The sequence below is a fragment of the Cyanistes caeruleus genome, chromosome 5 (assembly GCF_971803275.1).
Source record: "Cyanistes caeruleus chromosome 5, bCyaCae1.hap1.1, whole genome shotgun sequence".
Lineage (NCBI taxonomy): Eukaryota > Metazoa > Chordata > Aves > Passeriformes > Paridae > Cyanistes > Cyanistes caeruleus.
Genome location: NC_141705.1, coordinates 51,176,751 through 51,191,809, shown reverse-complemented (window position 1 = coordinate 51,191,809; position 15,059 = coordinate 51,176,751). Strand labels below are relative to the sequence as shown.

Below are 15,059 nucleotides of genomic sequence, written 5' to 3'. Positions count from 1 at the left end.
AGAAACAGAATTTGGTAGAATATTTTCAGCAGTGATTTTTAGAATTTTTTTGTGCTGATTTGTTTACTTTAAGAGACACTGAAATCTTTCCCGGTATTTGAGAGAAGCTTATCCAAATATTGCGATTTCAGAGAAAAAAAAATCCCCTCACTTTCCTTAAAGCCCTGGAGAATTATTTGTTCTTGAGTTCTTCTAATGTTTTATTCTATGCAACAGTTTCAAAATCCCCTTTCTGATAAAAAAACTGTTTGCAAACTTGAATATACTTATAAATAGCCTGTACTTGAAAAGCCTTTCCAGTGGTCATAATTAATGTGTAGTATATTACTGTTCTGCTGACCATGACCTCTAAAGGCCTCAGTTTGGGAACCACAATGTTAAAACATAGTTCCCAGCACAAAAACCCAACCAAACAAGAAAGAGATTTCAAATATTATCTGACATGGGTATGTGGAGACATTGGGGAGCATCAGTGTGCTCTCATTCTGCTCCTAAAGCTCTTAGCAGCAGATCAGTGTGTGAACACATGCACACTGCATTTGCGTGTGGGGAACGTGCATATCTCAAATTGGGTTTGAGACACGGAATGTGGATTTTTCTAAATAGCTCTCGTTTTTTCCACATGAGTTACCCGGTGGGCTTTGCAAAAGAGAGGTTTTCCAGTTTCTTGCGAGTTTGATTTGTGGAGTGTCTGTTTTGGATATGCCGAGAGGAGCTAGCATTGTGGAATTTCGTATTGATTGTGCATGTTGGGATCGTTCCCTCTCCTAAAACGCACGGCTTGGGTTGTTTTCCCATACATGGCTGCGGTCTTGGTAAAGCTCGCTTCTGTGCTTCACGCTAGGTGGGTCATCTGCCTCGAGAGCAGCTGAAATCCCTGCTGAGGAATGTGCATGCGTTTGGCGTGGTTTTGTGTGTTTCTGTTTTGTTTTTCATCCCACATAGGCAGAACCTGCCGAAGTAGTTAAGCCTGTGCCCATTGCCTCTGCTGTTGCACCCAAAGTCACTGCCACAACGAGCGTGGCTTTCAATAAGACACCGAGGCCGTTTGGAGCTGTAACCTCCTCCAAGGTCACCTCCATCCCGTCACCGTCCTCCGCCTTCACGCCGGCGCAGGCGTCGGCCGCATCCGCGTGTGCCGTGCCCGGAGCGCATGCTAACGCCAAGCCTAACGCTGAGCCATGGCCACCTGTGCCGGGCGCTCCTAAACCTGCAGTTCCTGTCCCACGGCAGCACGGTGCCGCCCCGAGCGCCTCGGCCGCCGACGGCGCCCTGGACGCAGCCGAGGGGCCGCGACGAGGAGGCAGAGAGAACCAGGGGGAGAGTAAACAGCAAAATGGGTAGGTGGGATTTTTTTTTTGCTGTGAGGGGTCTTTCCTCACAGGAAAAAAGCCGGGCTTGTTTGAGGGCTAAGGAAAACACGGCTTGGAGGAGTTGTTTACTCCTCAGAAGTCGATCTCTCAGAAATTATTTTGAAAGCGATGCTTCAAAGGGCTCAGCTAAACTTTTGGTGATGGTTTTTCTCACGAGTGACACATCAGTTTATAGAGTGTCACGGCTAAATTGAACAAGGACCACGGAATGCTTTACATGATGTGCTCTATCACCACGTGTCCTGGACCTTACAACAAGCCTGGTATTAATTTCAATGTCCAATCTCACTGTGTATTTTGACACCCAATACAGTGACTGAAAGCAGCAGGCACTCAAAAATGCAGAGCAGTCTGTCAAGAAGGGTCAATAGGTGCTGTGATGGCTGGGAATGAGATGCTCTGGAAGACCAGCCGTGACCCTGGCAGAACCAGTGGGAAAAGGTCCCAGAAGGGAGGCAAAGGGACACGTCTCATTAATTCTCTGCACAACACGGGAAAAACTTTTAAGATGTTTTCTAAGAATCTGATGGGGTTAAGCAGATTTTTTTGCAGTGCTATAATATAAATGCCTCAACTTTTATTTTTACCTTCACCCTAAGCAAGCAGTGCAGATTTAAAATGTGAATAATTTCCTTATTCAAATAATTGTTTATGTTGAAGTGGGCATCAGAGACTGGACATTTAAGGGACTGTAAGGAGAAATAAAAGGCTTTATCTGGTGTAGCATCTAGATGAGTAAGCAATAGATTAGTGAACTAAATTGAGCCTAGAGGCAGTTCTGGGAGCTCAGACCTGCAGTAAGCTTTTGGGTAGGCATGCCTTGGGCTCTCCCAGAAATTCCTGGGCAGAGTTTGGGAGCTGTAGCCCCTCAGGGACCAGTTCCCAGCACCTCTTGTGCTGGGGGAGAGGAGGAGGCTGGGCCTGATCAGTCCCATGCCAGTTGGCCTCTGTGACAGTTGAATTAAGTAATAAGAAGGGCAGGAGGGGAACTGTACCTTTCTATTCAGGCTTAAAACCTAAAAGCTGTGGTTGCTATTTTCCACCCCACAAATGAAAGGGACAGGAAGAGAATGGGCCTTGTCCCTCTCTTCTCTGATACTCAGTATAGAAAATGTATGAAGAACTCTACAGAAAGGTAAACATCCATGCCAACTAAAATACTGAGTAAATTGCAGTTTCAGCTGAGTTTCTTATGGAGTCAAAAAAAATACTTCTTTAGGTACTTATTCCCTTTATGTTTTAGTACGAATATTTTCCATGTGTGGACTCATAATGCAGCCCATATGCATTTTATATTGCACTGTAGCCATGGTAACTTCCAGCCCTTTCTTAAACACATGATGGCAGGAATCTGCTCTGCAGAAAGTGGGTTGATATTGAGAGATCCCAAGGACTTGCTCACTGCTGGTGCAGTTGTTGAATACAGGTTAGCAAACCCTCTCTTATCTTTCCAGGAATAGCGTTTTACCATCTAACTGTGTAAGGAGTATTCAAAAGCAGCAATTAGTACTGAAAAAGGGGAACAATAGTAACAAAATTAAGGCTTCTGAAAGGAAGTCCTGCAGGCACAGAGTAAGCACTTTACAATCAAGACAGGATGACTGGGGGAGCACTTCGAGGTGCCCTACCTTACTTAGAGGATGAATAATACCATCAAAGAGGATGAATAATCACAGCTGGGAGGTGAAGAAATCCCTGTCTCACTCTCAGTCTTGCAGATCTAGTTTAGAAAACTTTGAAAACATTTCAGAGTTGTAAAAACCTACTTTATTTTGCAGTCTTTCTTACAGTGTTTGGGCTGGCAAGTGTCCTGCAGTCCCAGAGCACAAAACAAAAACAAGCAGACAAAATCCACTAAGGTGGTTATACTGGTCTGCTGCTACCCCAATTAATTTTACTTAGGAAAGTTACGATTCTACAATGATACTTAAATATCTCCCCATTTAAAATGGTATCAGTGAAATTTATAAAATATCAGAAACACTGGAGTTTGGAATAATTGATCAGTCTGAAATAAATTCCATTTTGCGTCTGTGGCTTGTATGATTAATTTTCTCAAAACATGCAGAAAACCAACTTGTACCTTGTTCATAGATGGCACTGCTTAGCAAATGCAGTTCTTTAGACATGCACCTTGTTACACTCACAATTTCCTCCCTTCCTCTTGGCTTCCCTCAACAAACATTCAGGATATAAACTATTTGACTCCAGGATGGGAAAGGAAGTTTAATTTCCCTTGTTTAGTTCTGCCTTAGAAAGCAAGCAATTTGCCTTCACTAGCCTGTGTGCAGTTGCACTTGTTATCAAGACCTTTTTGCCAGCTCTTGCATGATGGTGTGCCTGCTGCTTAAAACAGGTAAGATGTCCACAGACTTCACACAGTTTAAGTTCAGCTGGGGTAAAATTTTCTCTTGTAGGTTCTCTTGATGTTAATAAGTTTGACTTACGTGATAAATGGCTTTACCAGAGCTTGGATTTGGAAACTCCTGTACTCTTTTAAGAAGCAAAGAATTAATTAACACATCAAATACTTTTTTTTTTCCCTTGCAGATAGCAGCAGCGACAAAGTTAGTATCAACAAGCACTGGCCTTGAATTATGGTTATTTTTCCTATTGGAATAACCAGCATGTATTCTGGTTTTGCAAAATTACAGCTCTTACAGAGTTATATATTTAAATTTTGCAAAACAGCTTCAGCTTTTCTTAGTGTAATACATTATTTTATCTGCATTGGACATGATGTGACTTTGCTTTTCACTGTGCTACGTTTTTCAGCTCATTTTTATTCTACAAAACTTATGTGTGGTGTTTGTGTGTACTGATAAATTCTTGATGTGACTGTGGTTCACTGGTGTTGGTAATACAACTAGTAAATGGTGAAATACAGTATGAAAATAAAATTGCTTGGAGAACTGTGGGATGAAGGGCTGGATTCTGAATTCATACAGGAAAAGAGAACTAATGTCCCTATACTCTGTTTTGTGCAAATTAGGATGATAAGTGGTTGAGGTTTTATTGGCTTCTCTCTTCTCCCCTTGCCTCAAGGCTGAGTTGAGAGAGCCTGTCTTACTTTTTCCTTTGTCTCTGGCACCACCTTGTTGCCACAGTGAGTAATTACTAGTAGACTCAAGCCTTAAAAAGGAGAGCAGTAGGACAAGAGAAGTCAGTGGGATTTTCTTTACACCACTTTCAACAAATGTAAAAGACTGATTATTTCACTGGGGTAGTTGCTAGAATGCAGTTAACTACAGGTATTCTCAGGTATTTCCACACCTTTAATTACTGCTTTAACTTTCATATTTCATTTTTGCTAATAACTGTTTACGATACTTTAATCCATTTTTCTCTGTACTCCATCCTGGAATTGCCACTGCCTTTGTTTCTATACCTCTTTTTCTTTTATTAACTTTGATATGTGATACATGCTCTTCACTAATACTGTGTGTCAATAAATTAAATCTTCTGATATAATTTTGTACCATACCTTTCACATTCTTTCAAGTATTAAGTATTTTTTAACCTTAAGTTTTTACTAATGCATTCCATTTAATGGGCCTAATTCTTACTTGTTAATAGTAAACATCATTCCTCACTCATTTTCCGCCTTTCTTCCCCAGAAATACTTTGAACCATAAAAGTACAGAGAAGAGGTAGTATAAAAAATAAAAGTGACTTTTAAAGTTGTGTTGGGTTTTGATTTTCAATACTTATTAGAAGTTGTATGTCTTAGTAGCTAGTTTTTCACAGTTTTCCTCCTATGTAAAAATAAATGTACACTTAGAGGGTCTTACAGATTAATGCTTTGGAATAAAAAATGTAGAATTAGGAGTAATTTATATAGTTTGAATCTTCTGTTCTCTTTTCCCATATTTCCCAAATTGACACATTCTTTACATCACTTACTGGAACCAAAGCTTTTAGATCCTGTACTCTTGAAAGTCTTGCTAGTGCAAGGATTGATAAGAGCCTGTAAGGTACTGCAGGGGAAGTTTCCAGATGGAACAATCACCCCACTGTTTTTCTTTCAAAGAGAGTACTTTCTCATTATGCCTCAGAATGTGGCCATCTATGCTTTCAGAGGGCCTGGTTCTGATCTGGGCTTTGCCAAGTGCACAAGACTTGGTGTGTACTGGGTGGTCCTTGCACGTGCACACATCTGTGCTGTCCCCCTTGGGAGCTAAAGGGAGAATTTGTCAAGGGGCACCTGATTTGAGCTAGGTAGACTGCCCTGCTTTACCAAAACAAATTCCCCTCTCATCCCTGCAGGGAAACCACCATGAGTTTAATTAAAGTACACGAGTTCTGGGCGGTGATTTTAGTGGTAGAATGAGAATATGGCTATTAATTGGATTTTGAAACTAATTCAGTAGAATAATTAGCTACATTTCTATTTCATTTCAGCTTTCTGACTTTATTTCTTCTTTTCTTTTCCTCATTTTCCTGTTTATGCTGGGAAAACTTTCTCTTGCTTACTCTGTCGCCTCCAAGGAAAAACCCACCCAAACGGTAAAAGTTTAAACATGTAGCTGTCTTGATAATACTGTCTTTTACTGTCTCAAGTGTTCCATCAGTGAAACAAGGAGAAATATTTCAGTGGGGTTAGAGTAATTATAAAAGGTGTGTTTGGTTCAGAAAACTGCATCTGTGGTTTAGCTGGGCTTCAACTGCTGCCTTTCTGCGTGCCAGCGCAGAAGCTGCCTTTAAATGCTGTGAAAAGTCACGGCCAGAGTGCGATGTTGTGTGAAGCCTTGCGCTCACTGCCCTGTCTGTCCCTGGCGCAGCCCCCCGCGGAAGCACATCGTGGACACCTACACGGAGTTCTACCACACGCCCACCCACAGCGACGCCAGCAAGAAGCGGCTGATTGAAGACACCGAGGACTGGCACCCCCGCACAGGCACCACCCAGTCCCGCTCCTTCCGCATCCTCGCCCAGATCACTGGCACTGATCACAGTGAGTACCTCGGTGCAAGTGGAATAATGGCCACTGCCCCTGCACAGACTGCTGCGTTTAAAGCTGGGCTCCAGGGGAGGTAGAGAAGGGGAGATGTTACTGTAAAACCCTGCCATTACTAAGTAGTTCAGGATATATACATTGCTGGACAGTGTTCCTGATTGAGCTGAATTAAAACATTCTAGATAAATCTTAAAATTTCTATTGCTACTCTCAAAGATATTGAAAGATACGTATTTGTTGTTTCTTTCTTCTCTCACCAAAATGGAGACATTTCTGATCAAATTCAATGGTTCAGAAAAATTAGGTGTTTTCTGGCATGTAGAAGGTCTTTGTCGTACTTAAGTATGTGATCTGCAATGATGTAACCAATAAGAAACATAAATCTGTAGTTCCTCAGTTTATTCCCAGGTTATGTTTCCACCCTCTGCTTATGCTATGGTGTGATTACATATATTGGTGGAGTGGAACAGGTGATGTTGTGAAAGTCATTCCCAGTCATACAATTTTATGCTAAAACTTCAATTTCATGTTACACTGTCAGCCATAAATTTCTGGCTGAGATTTGTGATTTTGTGTGAAAGCCACCAGAAGTGCTCTCAGGGGCTCTGAGCTCTCATTCTTCAGCTTTTCTCAGCTAGACCTGCAATAAAGAAGGCATTGACAAGATTGGACCTCCTCTCCAGGAGATTTTATTAGATCAGCTATTTCTAGAAGCCAGTGATAAGATCTCCCAAAATAAGGGTTATTGTCCATGTGTGACAGGTGTTCTGACTTTGGACCTGATTGGTCCTGTGTTCAATTCCCTTCATCTGTCCTTGTAAGGGAAGAGTATGGGACCTGAACATCAAATAGTGTTATCCTGTAAAGATGAATTTATCATGCTGACAAATGCTGTAAGAAAATTACTGCACGATTTGCCAGCCTTAAAATCAGGACTGGGAATTTACATTATCTCTTGTGCAGACCTCTAGAACCTTGGTGGGAAACAGCCTGGCTGCAAACAGGTGCTTGGATTATCACCTGATATAAACCCACTGGATGTTCATCCAAAAGAAATACCTCTTAACTTCATTCATCTTCAGCTTCTCAAATCACCTGTCCCAATGCCAGCATGGAGAGTGGGCCAAGGGGACGGGCAGAGACCAGCAGAGCCACTTTTCAGCAGTCCTACTGGCAACGAAGCTCTTGAAGTTCATAGATATAACTCATGTCCTTTGGGGTGTATTTAGAATCAAAGAATCCTAATGAGCCTTGTTGCAATTTCCCACTGTAGTGAATACATTGGCACAGCAGAGAATCTCAGTGTTGTGGTACAGTGTCTTTAGTGCCCTAGAAAATAAAAATTTTCTGTTTTCCTTCAGTGAAAGAACCAGAAAATGACGCTGGGAAGAAGACTAAGTGAGTTGATGTTTTACATTTTTATTACTTTAATACTTTGCATGTTTTAATTCTTAACTTTTAGTGTTTGGTGCACTTGTGTGACATCTGGGTATTCTTAAAATGTTCTTTTGCTTTTTGCTTCAGCATGTAAAAATCAAGATCTTTTTCTCCATAGACAAACCTTTTAAAAAGCTGTTGGTACAGTCCAGTAGTAGTAATGTTTATGCAGGAGCTTGTATAGAGGTTTTCTGTAAACCTGGACCAATTTGGTTGCCTATACGAGGTCAGCTTGTGTTTTTCTTTCCCAAGTCTAATCAGGCATTTTTGATTTGTGAGTGTGAATCTGATTGCAAGACATAGGTGGGAAGTATTGCTGTTCTGGCTGCAAGTGAGGGTCAGATGTCTCCTTGCTTTGGGACAAGCATTGTTCAAAAGGAGCACCAACCAGTGGCTAAACCTAATGGTTCTTGAAGTCAATGAGACTTTCTCTACTGACTTTGACTAACACTGGATCCAGCTTTTTGATAGAGAGGAAGACAGTGCAATAGGAATAGTGCATGGAGTTTGCATGCTCTATTGTGAAACTGCTTAAGACAAACTTTCTTTCTTTCTTATTTTTCTTCTATCACTTCTTTCCACAGGGAAAAGGTTCCCATCCACGTCCTTAGCCCCAAATATACAAAATTACGTGACTGGCACCATGAAGTCTCAGCACGTGTTCTTAATGTCCAGTGATTTTACCCAAGTTACAAAAGCAAAATGCAAACACTTCCTTCCTTTCTTCTTTTCCTTCTGCTTTGCAAAAAAAAGAAAAAAAAAATTTAAAAAGGAAATGTATTTCAGTAGCCTTTCTGCAAGAGAAATTCTAGCCTTTTCTATACTTTTCTAACACTTTCCTACTGATGTGTAAAAAATGGGATGAAAATGTTTTTGTGCTAATCATTAGTTGACAAAAAATATATATTTAAAACGTAACAACTTCAGTGGCTGAATCTCCCAATGTGGAGAGGAGATGGCTGTTTCAGTTCTTTTTTCTGCCTGAAAGAAGTCATTTGCATTGCTGAGTCTGAGTTACTGTAGGCTGTTAGAAATCAGAAAATTTTGAACAAATGGATAAGAAATTGTGTTACCTTGATTCTGGGGCTGGGGAAAGAAGATGAAGAGGGGATTGTATGCACTCATTTCAGGTTATCATACCTACCAGGAAAATTATGTTGGATTTCACTAGATTTTCAGCAGGTCAATTTTAGAGTGGTTGTAAATGTTTTACCAAGTACAGCAAGAAGACAGACTGCTTTTAAGCAAAGAAAAGAAAATTCAAAAAATTATATTCCAGTGTTTTGAATTGACGTGAAAGCTCAATATAAAGATTTTGCTGCTTAGACTAGTAACATGTTCATGTTTTGGAAAACTTAAAGAATAATGGAGCAGAATGTTGCTGTGTAAGAGCTTCGACACATCTTTTAGCAGGGACAAGATTAGACAGTAGTATTTATTTATTACAGAGTGAAGCTTATGCTTTCTTGTGTTCATGAAAGCTTCACAAGCCCTATGGTTCTCCTGTAAAATAATGTATTATAGTAGCTACACATCCATTAATTTATGCATTTTGAAGCTTGAAGAGTATTTTAATAAAAGTTGCTTTTATCTTAGCTCTGTCTGTTTTTCTTTTGAGTCTCTTGGACTCCTTGAGTAGTCTACTCGTGCATGGGGCTGACATTTCATCGCACCTTCACAGCCTGTAGGAAGAGAAACAATTAAATCACACATGAATTGTAGAAACAATCTGAATTGTTTAAAACCATCCCAGTATTTTAGTTCCTGATCATCTTAAAAATGGGGTATGTGTGTGTGTTACTGAAATGGACATGAGATTTGCAGGAATCAATAAAATGATTGACCCTTACAGGAGTAAGAAGTAAATATGAAGTATATGAAGTAAAGCTCGATTTTGGCTTTTGCAGCGCTTGTTGAAACAGATAAAGTTTGAGACCTCAAACAAAGCTGATTGTGGAGTACGTATGAAAGCCCAGTTTCTCACATCTGCTCAGTGAAAACCATTGCAATTGGTCTGGGTTTATGCAGCTGACCTAAACACTCCTCTGATGGAATTAGTCCTGTGAACCGATGCCCCTGCAGAAGATTTGGGGTTGTTTTGGTTTTTTTTACCTTGCATAATGTCAGAACTTGAGAGGACCTTTGGAACTATTTTAAGTTTGAGTTTCCTTTTCAGATGGTTTATGCTGTTATACAGTACAGCAGTAGCTTATGATATTTGTGATTTTATCTTTAGGAAAAGGCAAACAGAAAATGGAGACTTCAGGTAATAGATAAGTTATCTAACACTAACAGTCACCAATGTGGATGCCTAACACTGCACAGATTTGCCCTGGTAATGATGGCCCAAGGGATATCACATCTTGCACACTTTTTGGGTTAACTCCTTAGGGACAGTAGGGGAAAACATTCACTTCAATAATTTCACTGGAGAGTACTTTGATGAGAAGTGCCAATCAATTTAATTTCCATGCCCTCCCCTCACGTAACTTGGCAGTGAGTACTGTGTTACTAAACCCAAGTGTGTTACTGAATGCACATACACCACAATATAATAATTTGATTGAGTGCTGCATATTAAAATGGGAATGTGAAGTAGTGTATTTAAATTGTGCTTCTGGGTTTATATAATTTCTTTATGAACAGAAAAAAATGTGGGCATTTCAGACACCATCAATGCAATGAAAACTGAAAGGTTAGAAGGGTTATTGCTTAGATTCTCTGTAAAGGTTTCTTTTTAAGGGCAAAATAGTTTGACCTTCAGGTATTTTTATGTTCTGGAGATGTCCCTAGGTAATGAGAATATTTTCCTGTTGTTGTTAAACTTACCATTATGTTTATCTATTTTACTAGCTCTTAACCTTTTGAAGGGTGAATTGTAGTGAGAAATAGAAGAGTTCAAATAATCAAAAGAATAGAAGCCTCTGTTTTGAGTAAAACTAAACACAGACATACTCTGTCTTTTAAGGATATGAGAGTAGTTTGAGAGAGACTGAGAAATTATTAGTTTTCTGTAAATTCATTGCAAAAACACCACTAGTTCCAAATATGTTTTATCAATGTGTGAAATTAATTTCATTTACTGCTTGAAAGATGTCATCTCTTCCCCATTGCACAGAACCCGTTGCACCCAATATCCCCATTGCACAGAACTTAGTGGCGTTAAATTTTGGACTTTTTGTTACTGTTCCCAGAAATGGACCACTTTTTCATTTGTGTCTGACAAACATGCCCTATCTCGTGTTTGTTTCCTAGCATACATCTGATCTTTGAAAACATATTATGAGTGTTTTTTTATATAAACTAATAAGCTTAAATTTTAGAAATCTCATATCAATATTAATTAAAATATCAATATGGCAATGAAATAGAAAATTCTTTCATCATCGTTTTACTTCAGTAAAATATCCCAATTTCATAACCCTCAGCTTTTCAGGCAGGCATTGTCCAAAACAGATGTTCTGTGGGGTTTCTATTATTGTTTATTTCTAAACTGTAACCCACTAGGGATTTTTGTTTGGATAAAATAGATTTTTCTCTTCAGCAGCTGGAAAGACAGGAAATAGAAGTAGAAACCTCTCACTGAAATGTGTAGATTGGAGCTTATAAACCAGTTACTTAAGACTTAGGCAATGCCTAGCCTTTGTATAAAGTTTGTGTTTCAGATTATTTCTATTTCTGCAGCACCCTATTTCCAAGGTTTTTGGTTTTTTTTAATGTTCACTTTTAACCCTCTTCATTTGAGCAGCCATGTCTGAATTTGGTTTTGGCCTTAAATTGTAGAGTCCATTTGTTGTCCTGAGTGAGGATTTTCCAGATTTGTCGTTTAGTTAATCCACAGCAACTGGAAAATATCTGTCCTACTCTTAGTCAGTCTTCAAAAAATCTGTCATAAAATATGTATTTTTCTTTCTCACATGTCATAAATATATGTAAAGCATACCTGCAGATCTACCTGATGGAATAGAAACCCAGGATGCCTGTGTTAATTTAAATAAAAACTCCATAGCTACCCCGACTTTGGAGATGCCACCTGCACCAGAATTTCCATCCACACCTTTACCACCTTTGAGGTCTGCTCCCTGGTCATTCTTAAATCTGTTCAATAATCTTCAGCACTTAAGGCTCCCTGCTTTAATAAGATACTTAATTCTGCATACTAACATAAGAAAAAAAAAAGGCAGAAATGCCTGCCCCTGCTAATTTAGGCTGCTTAAGACTTATTTTTGGGGTTGCTCTCTACCTTGCAGTTTACTTTTTTTTGGTGTATTACAGTGATATATCTAGCAGGTGCTTTCCTTCAAGTAGAGCATTTTAAGACAACATTTTCTAGATTATATTTTTTCCTACAACAATTGAATCACAGAAAGGATATGAAAAATACTGAGAAATATAAAGTGTAATGTTCACAAAACTAACACAACCAAAAAGTTGTATTAAAAAGCATATAAAGCTTTGGGGTGAGTCCCACTAGCACTTTTGTCACTTTCAGTATTTTCTAAAGTTGTTTTCCAGCACATAATGTAATCCCAAATATTTGTGTTCCATCTTTGTAAATGTTCAGTATTACTTGGCTTTCTGAATTTTAAAGCATCAGGATGCTCTCAGCCTTCACTGAAAGTGTGATACTTCTTAAGTGTGTTTTGTGTCATTTTATCCTCTTAACTGTATTTTACTGTAAATTCCGTGGTCTTTTTGGAGATTTTTTTAGGGTTTGGGGTTTTGGTTTTTTTTCTCTTCTCAGTTTACTAGCACTTTTATGCACAATGTTTCCTGTTTTGCATACTATTTTAATGTAGATTAAAAATCTCTTTCTCTGTGTGTCTTCACTTGGTTTTATTACTGTGAATGGAGTGGAAACAATGCTAGTCCAGAACCTGCAGCTGCCCTTTTGCCGATAGCAGATTCCCACCCTGGCAGTGTCCCCTCTCCCAAACTTTCTGAACATATTGCTGCTCCAGTTCCTGCAAGGTAAATCATTCACAAGGGTTTTGATTCAGTTAGCAGTCTATCCTGTTCTAGCCTGGATTTGTCTGTCTTGGAGGAGAGAGGGTTGTTTGTCATTCACTTAAAATAAACTTCATTAAGCTGCTGTGACTAGGGATTTTCCTGGAAATGGTAAGACAGAGAAGGAGAAAAAATTAGATAAAAATGAGGAAATTAATGAAGAGTCTTGTGGATACTAGCTAAAATAAGATAAAATATTTAGTGTGTGTATGCTGTCAGTGGGTCTCCACCCTATCACTTGGATTAGCTTTTCAGTGGTCTCAACAAATCAAAAGTGAATATGGATTTAGAAATATGAAAGTAATATTCAAAAATGTGAGTTATTTAATTTGTAACACAGTGCTGTGATACAGTCACAGAAAGACAGGGGATGATCTGGCAAATTTCCTGTCACTGGCCCTGGGTAGTTTTACTGGCACTTACCTTGGCAAATTGCTGCTGCTTTGGAGGTTGTCTCTGAGTACTAGACAGCAATAATTTTAGGCAGAAGACAGGGACAGTGGTTTGGAGGGTGATCAATTGTTACCGTTGGTCAATTCCTTTTTCTTATAGTTTGTCTTTCATTGTGCAGGAGTTCTTGAGTTCCAGGTAGCATGCACAAGCACAAGGTCATAACGTGAAATAAAGCTGTTCCTGTAAAAATGAGAATTAAATGAACAGTGCCTGGTCCTGCCAAGCTCTAGACAGACATGTATGCTTGAATTAAAGCATACAAGAATATATTGTTGCCTACACCTGTGTGGGCTTTCTGCAGTTGGAATACTAAGATTTGGCATTGACCAGTTTTAAATGTTTAAAGCAGCAATCTCAACTAGCTGAGAGACAAGGAGAAATTTGACAAAAAAAGAAAAGTCTATTGTGGTGTCTTGTGAGGGTTGTCTGGGAGAAGCAGGTATGAACATGAGCTTAGGCAGGAAGTGATGGAGGCTGATGGGCTGGTAGGTTCCTTCATGGTGATATTTGGTTTGAGTCAGTACAGTAAAGAAGATTTGGTTGTGATGTTTTCAGCCGCAAATTTTCTTAAATCAACAAAGATGAAAAATAGACACAGTAGATGTATGATAGATATGTATCATAGTCCTGGTGATTTTTTTTTAAAGCAGAAAACCTGAGGTGAAAAAGGCAGTGCAAAAAGTACTGCTTCAGTAATTGATTTTCATGTCTACCAGTGAAACTCCAGTATGATTACACCTACTTGCCCCATCCGTGGGTGTGTTCAAGGCCAGGTTGGATGGAGCTCTGAGCAAAGTCTAGTCAAAGGTGTCCCTGCCTACAGCAGGAGGACTGGAAGTAGATGACCCTTAAGGTCCCTTCCAATCCAGACCGTTTTATGGTTCTACTGAGCTGTAGATGCCTTGCAGGTACCACTACAGCTACTGTGTTTTGAGTACCAAGTTCCTAACTCCTATCTGAGTCCAGGCAAAGGTAATTTAAATCTAATCTCACTCAAGACCTATGGCTCTAAATTTTGTTATTTGGCAAAATTAACCTAGCAAGAGAGCAGCTTTAAAATGTTTTCACATTAGATTTCTGAAAAGCAGCTGTGTTCATGGTGGTTCAGGATGAGAGCCAAAGTATTTTTACAAATAAAAACATAGATGGTAAGGATTTTCTGCTCAAGAAGGGCAGAAATTGGAGCAGCTTCTGCAGCGCTGTAGAGGGAAGGTGTAGCATTAGTTGTGGGAAGAAGAACAAATTATTTGATACAGCTGTCCAGTCTGGAGTCTCCTCTGAACTGAGAGGTCATCAGTGTAGCAACTATAGTTAATGTTTATGTTTTGTTACTGAGCAGATGTTGCTGCTTTTATAATGCTCTTTCATGTGGGAAATAACAGCAAATCTGATCTTCAAACCCCTTTTTTAATTAAATGGCACCTATTGGAAATCTGCATGGAGCAATTTATGAGTGCCATGTCAAGCTTTTAGTAAAGCTAAATTAGGCCATCCAAGGGTAAGTCGATTTGCTTTTGCTACTGAAGCCTTGAATTTGTTGTCAGGGACTGGCATAGGTCCTTATTTTCTGAATGGGCTCCACCTTTTCTTGGCTGAGGCTCCGTAAATTGTACCACCCACCTCTTAACCACCAAGAAGGAGAAAGCTTGCTGTGAAAGGTATGGAGGATCTGGATTTGATTTCTAGATTGAAGTTAGGTGAGCTGCTTATAAGATAGACTTCATAATGCTTTTTTATTGTAGTTTTAGTTCTTTATTGAAAGCCTTAAATAGTTGTATGTCTATATAACCAACTACTGTAAATTATACATTATTACATTATTTCACATATAT

At 39.3% G+C, this 15,059-nt stretch overlaps 1 protein-coding gene across 23 annotated transcripts in view; it reads left to right on the top strand.

Annotated features, from left to right (window-relative positions):
• Nucleotides 1–15,059, top strand: part of PDLIM5 (PDZ and LIM domain 5) — a 123,840-nt gene that overhangs the window by 68,098 nt on the left and 40,683 nt on the right. For 6 of the 23 annotated variants that reach the window (XM_086888450.1, XM_086888444.1, XM_086888448.1 and 3 more), the window contains 7 exons: nt 946–1,340; nt 5,862–5,879; nt 6,155–6,327; nt 7,692–7,728; nt 10,004–10,033; nt 11,706–11,840; nt 12,622–12,738. In XM_086888450.1, the coding sequence (XP_086744576.1) occupies nt 946–1,340; nt 5,862–5,879; nt 6,155–6,327; nt 7,692–7,728; nt 10,004–10,033; nt 11,706–11,840; nt 12,622–12,738 (905 nt within the window). Of the gene's footprint in view, nt 1–945; nt 1,341–3,923; nt 3,941–4,990; nt 5,024–5,861; nt 5,880–6,154; nt 6,328–7,691; nt 7,729–8,351; nt 9,363–10,003; nt 10,034–11,705; nt 11,841–12,621; nt 12,739–15,059 lie in introns of those variants that run through there. The other 17 variants (XM_086888463.1, XM_086888467.1, XM_086888464.1 and 14 more) reach the window with 10 other exon arrangements.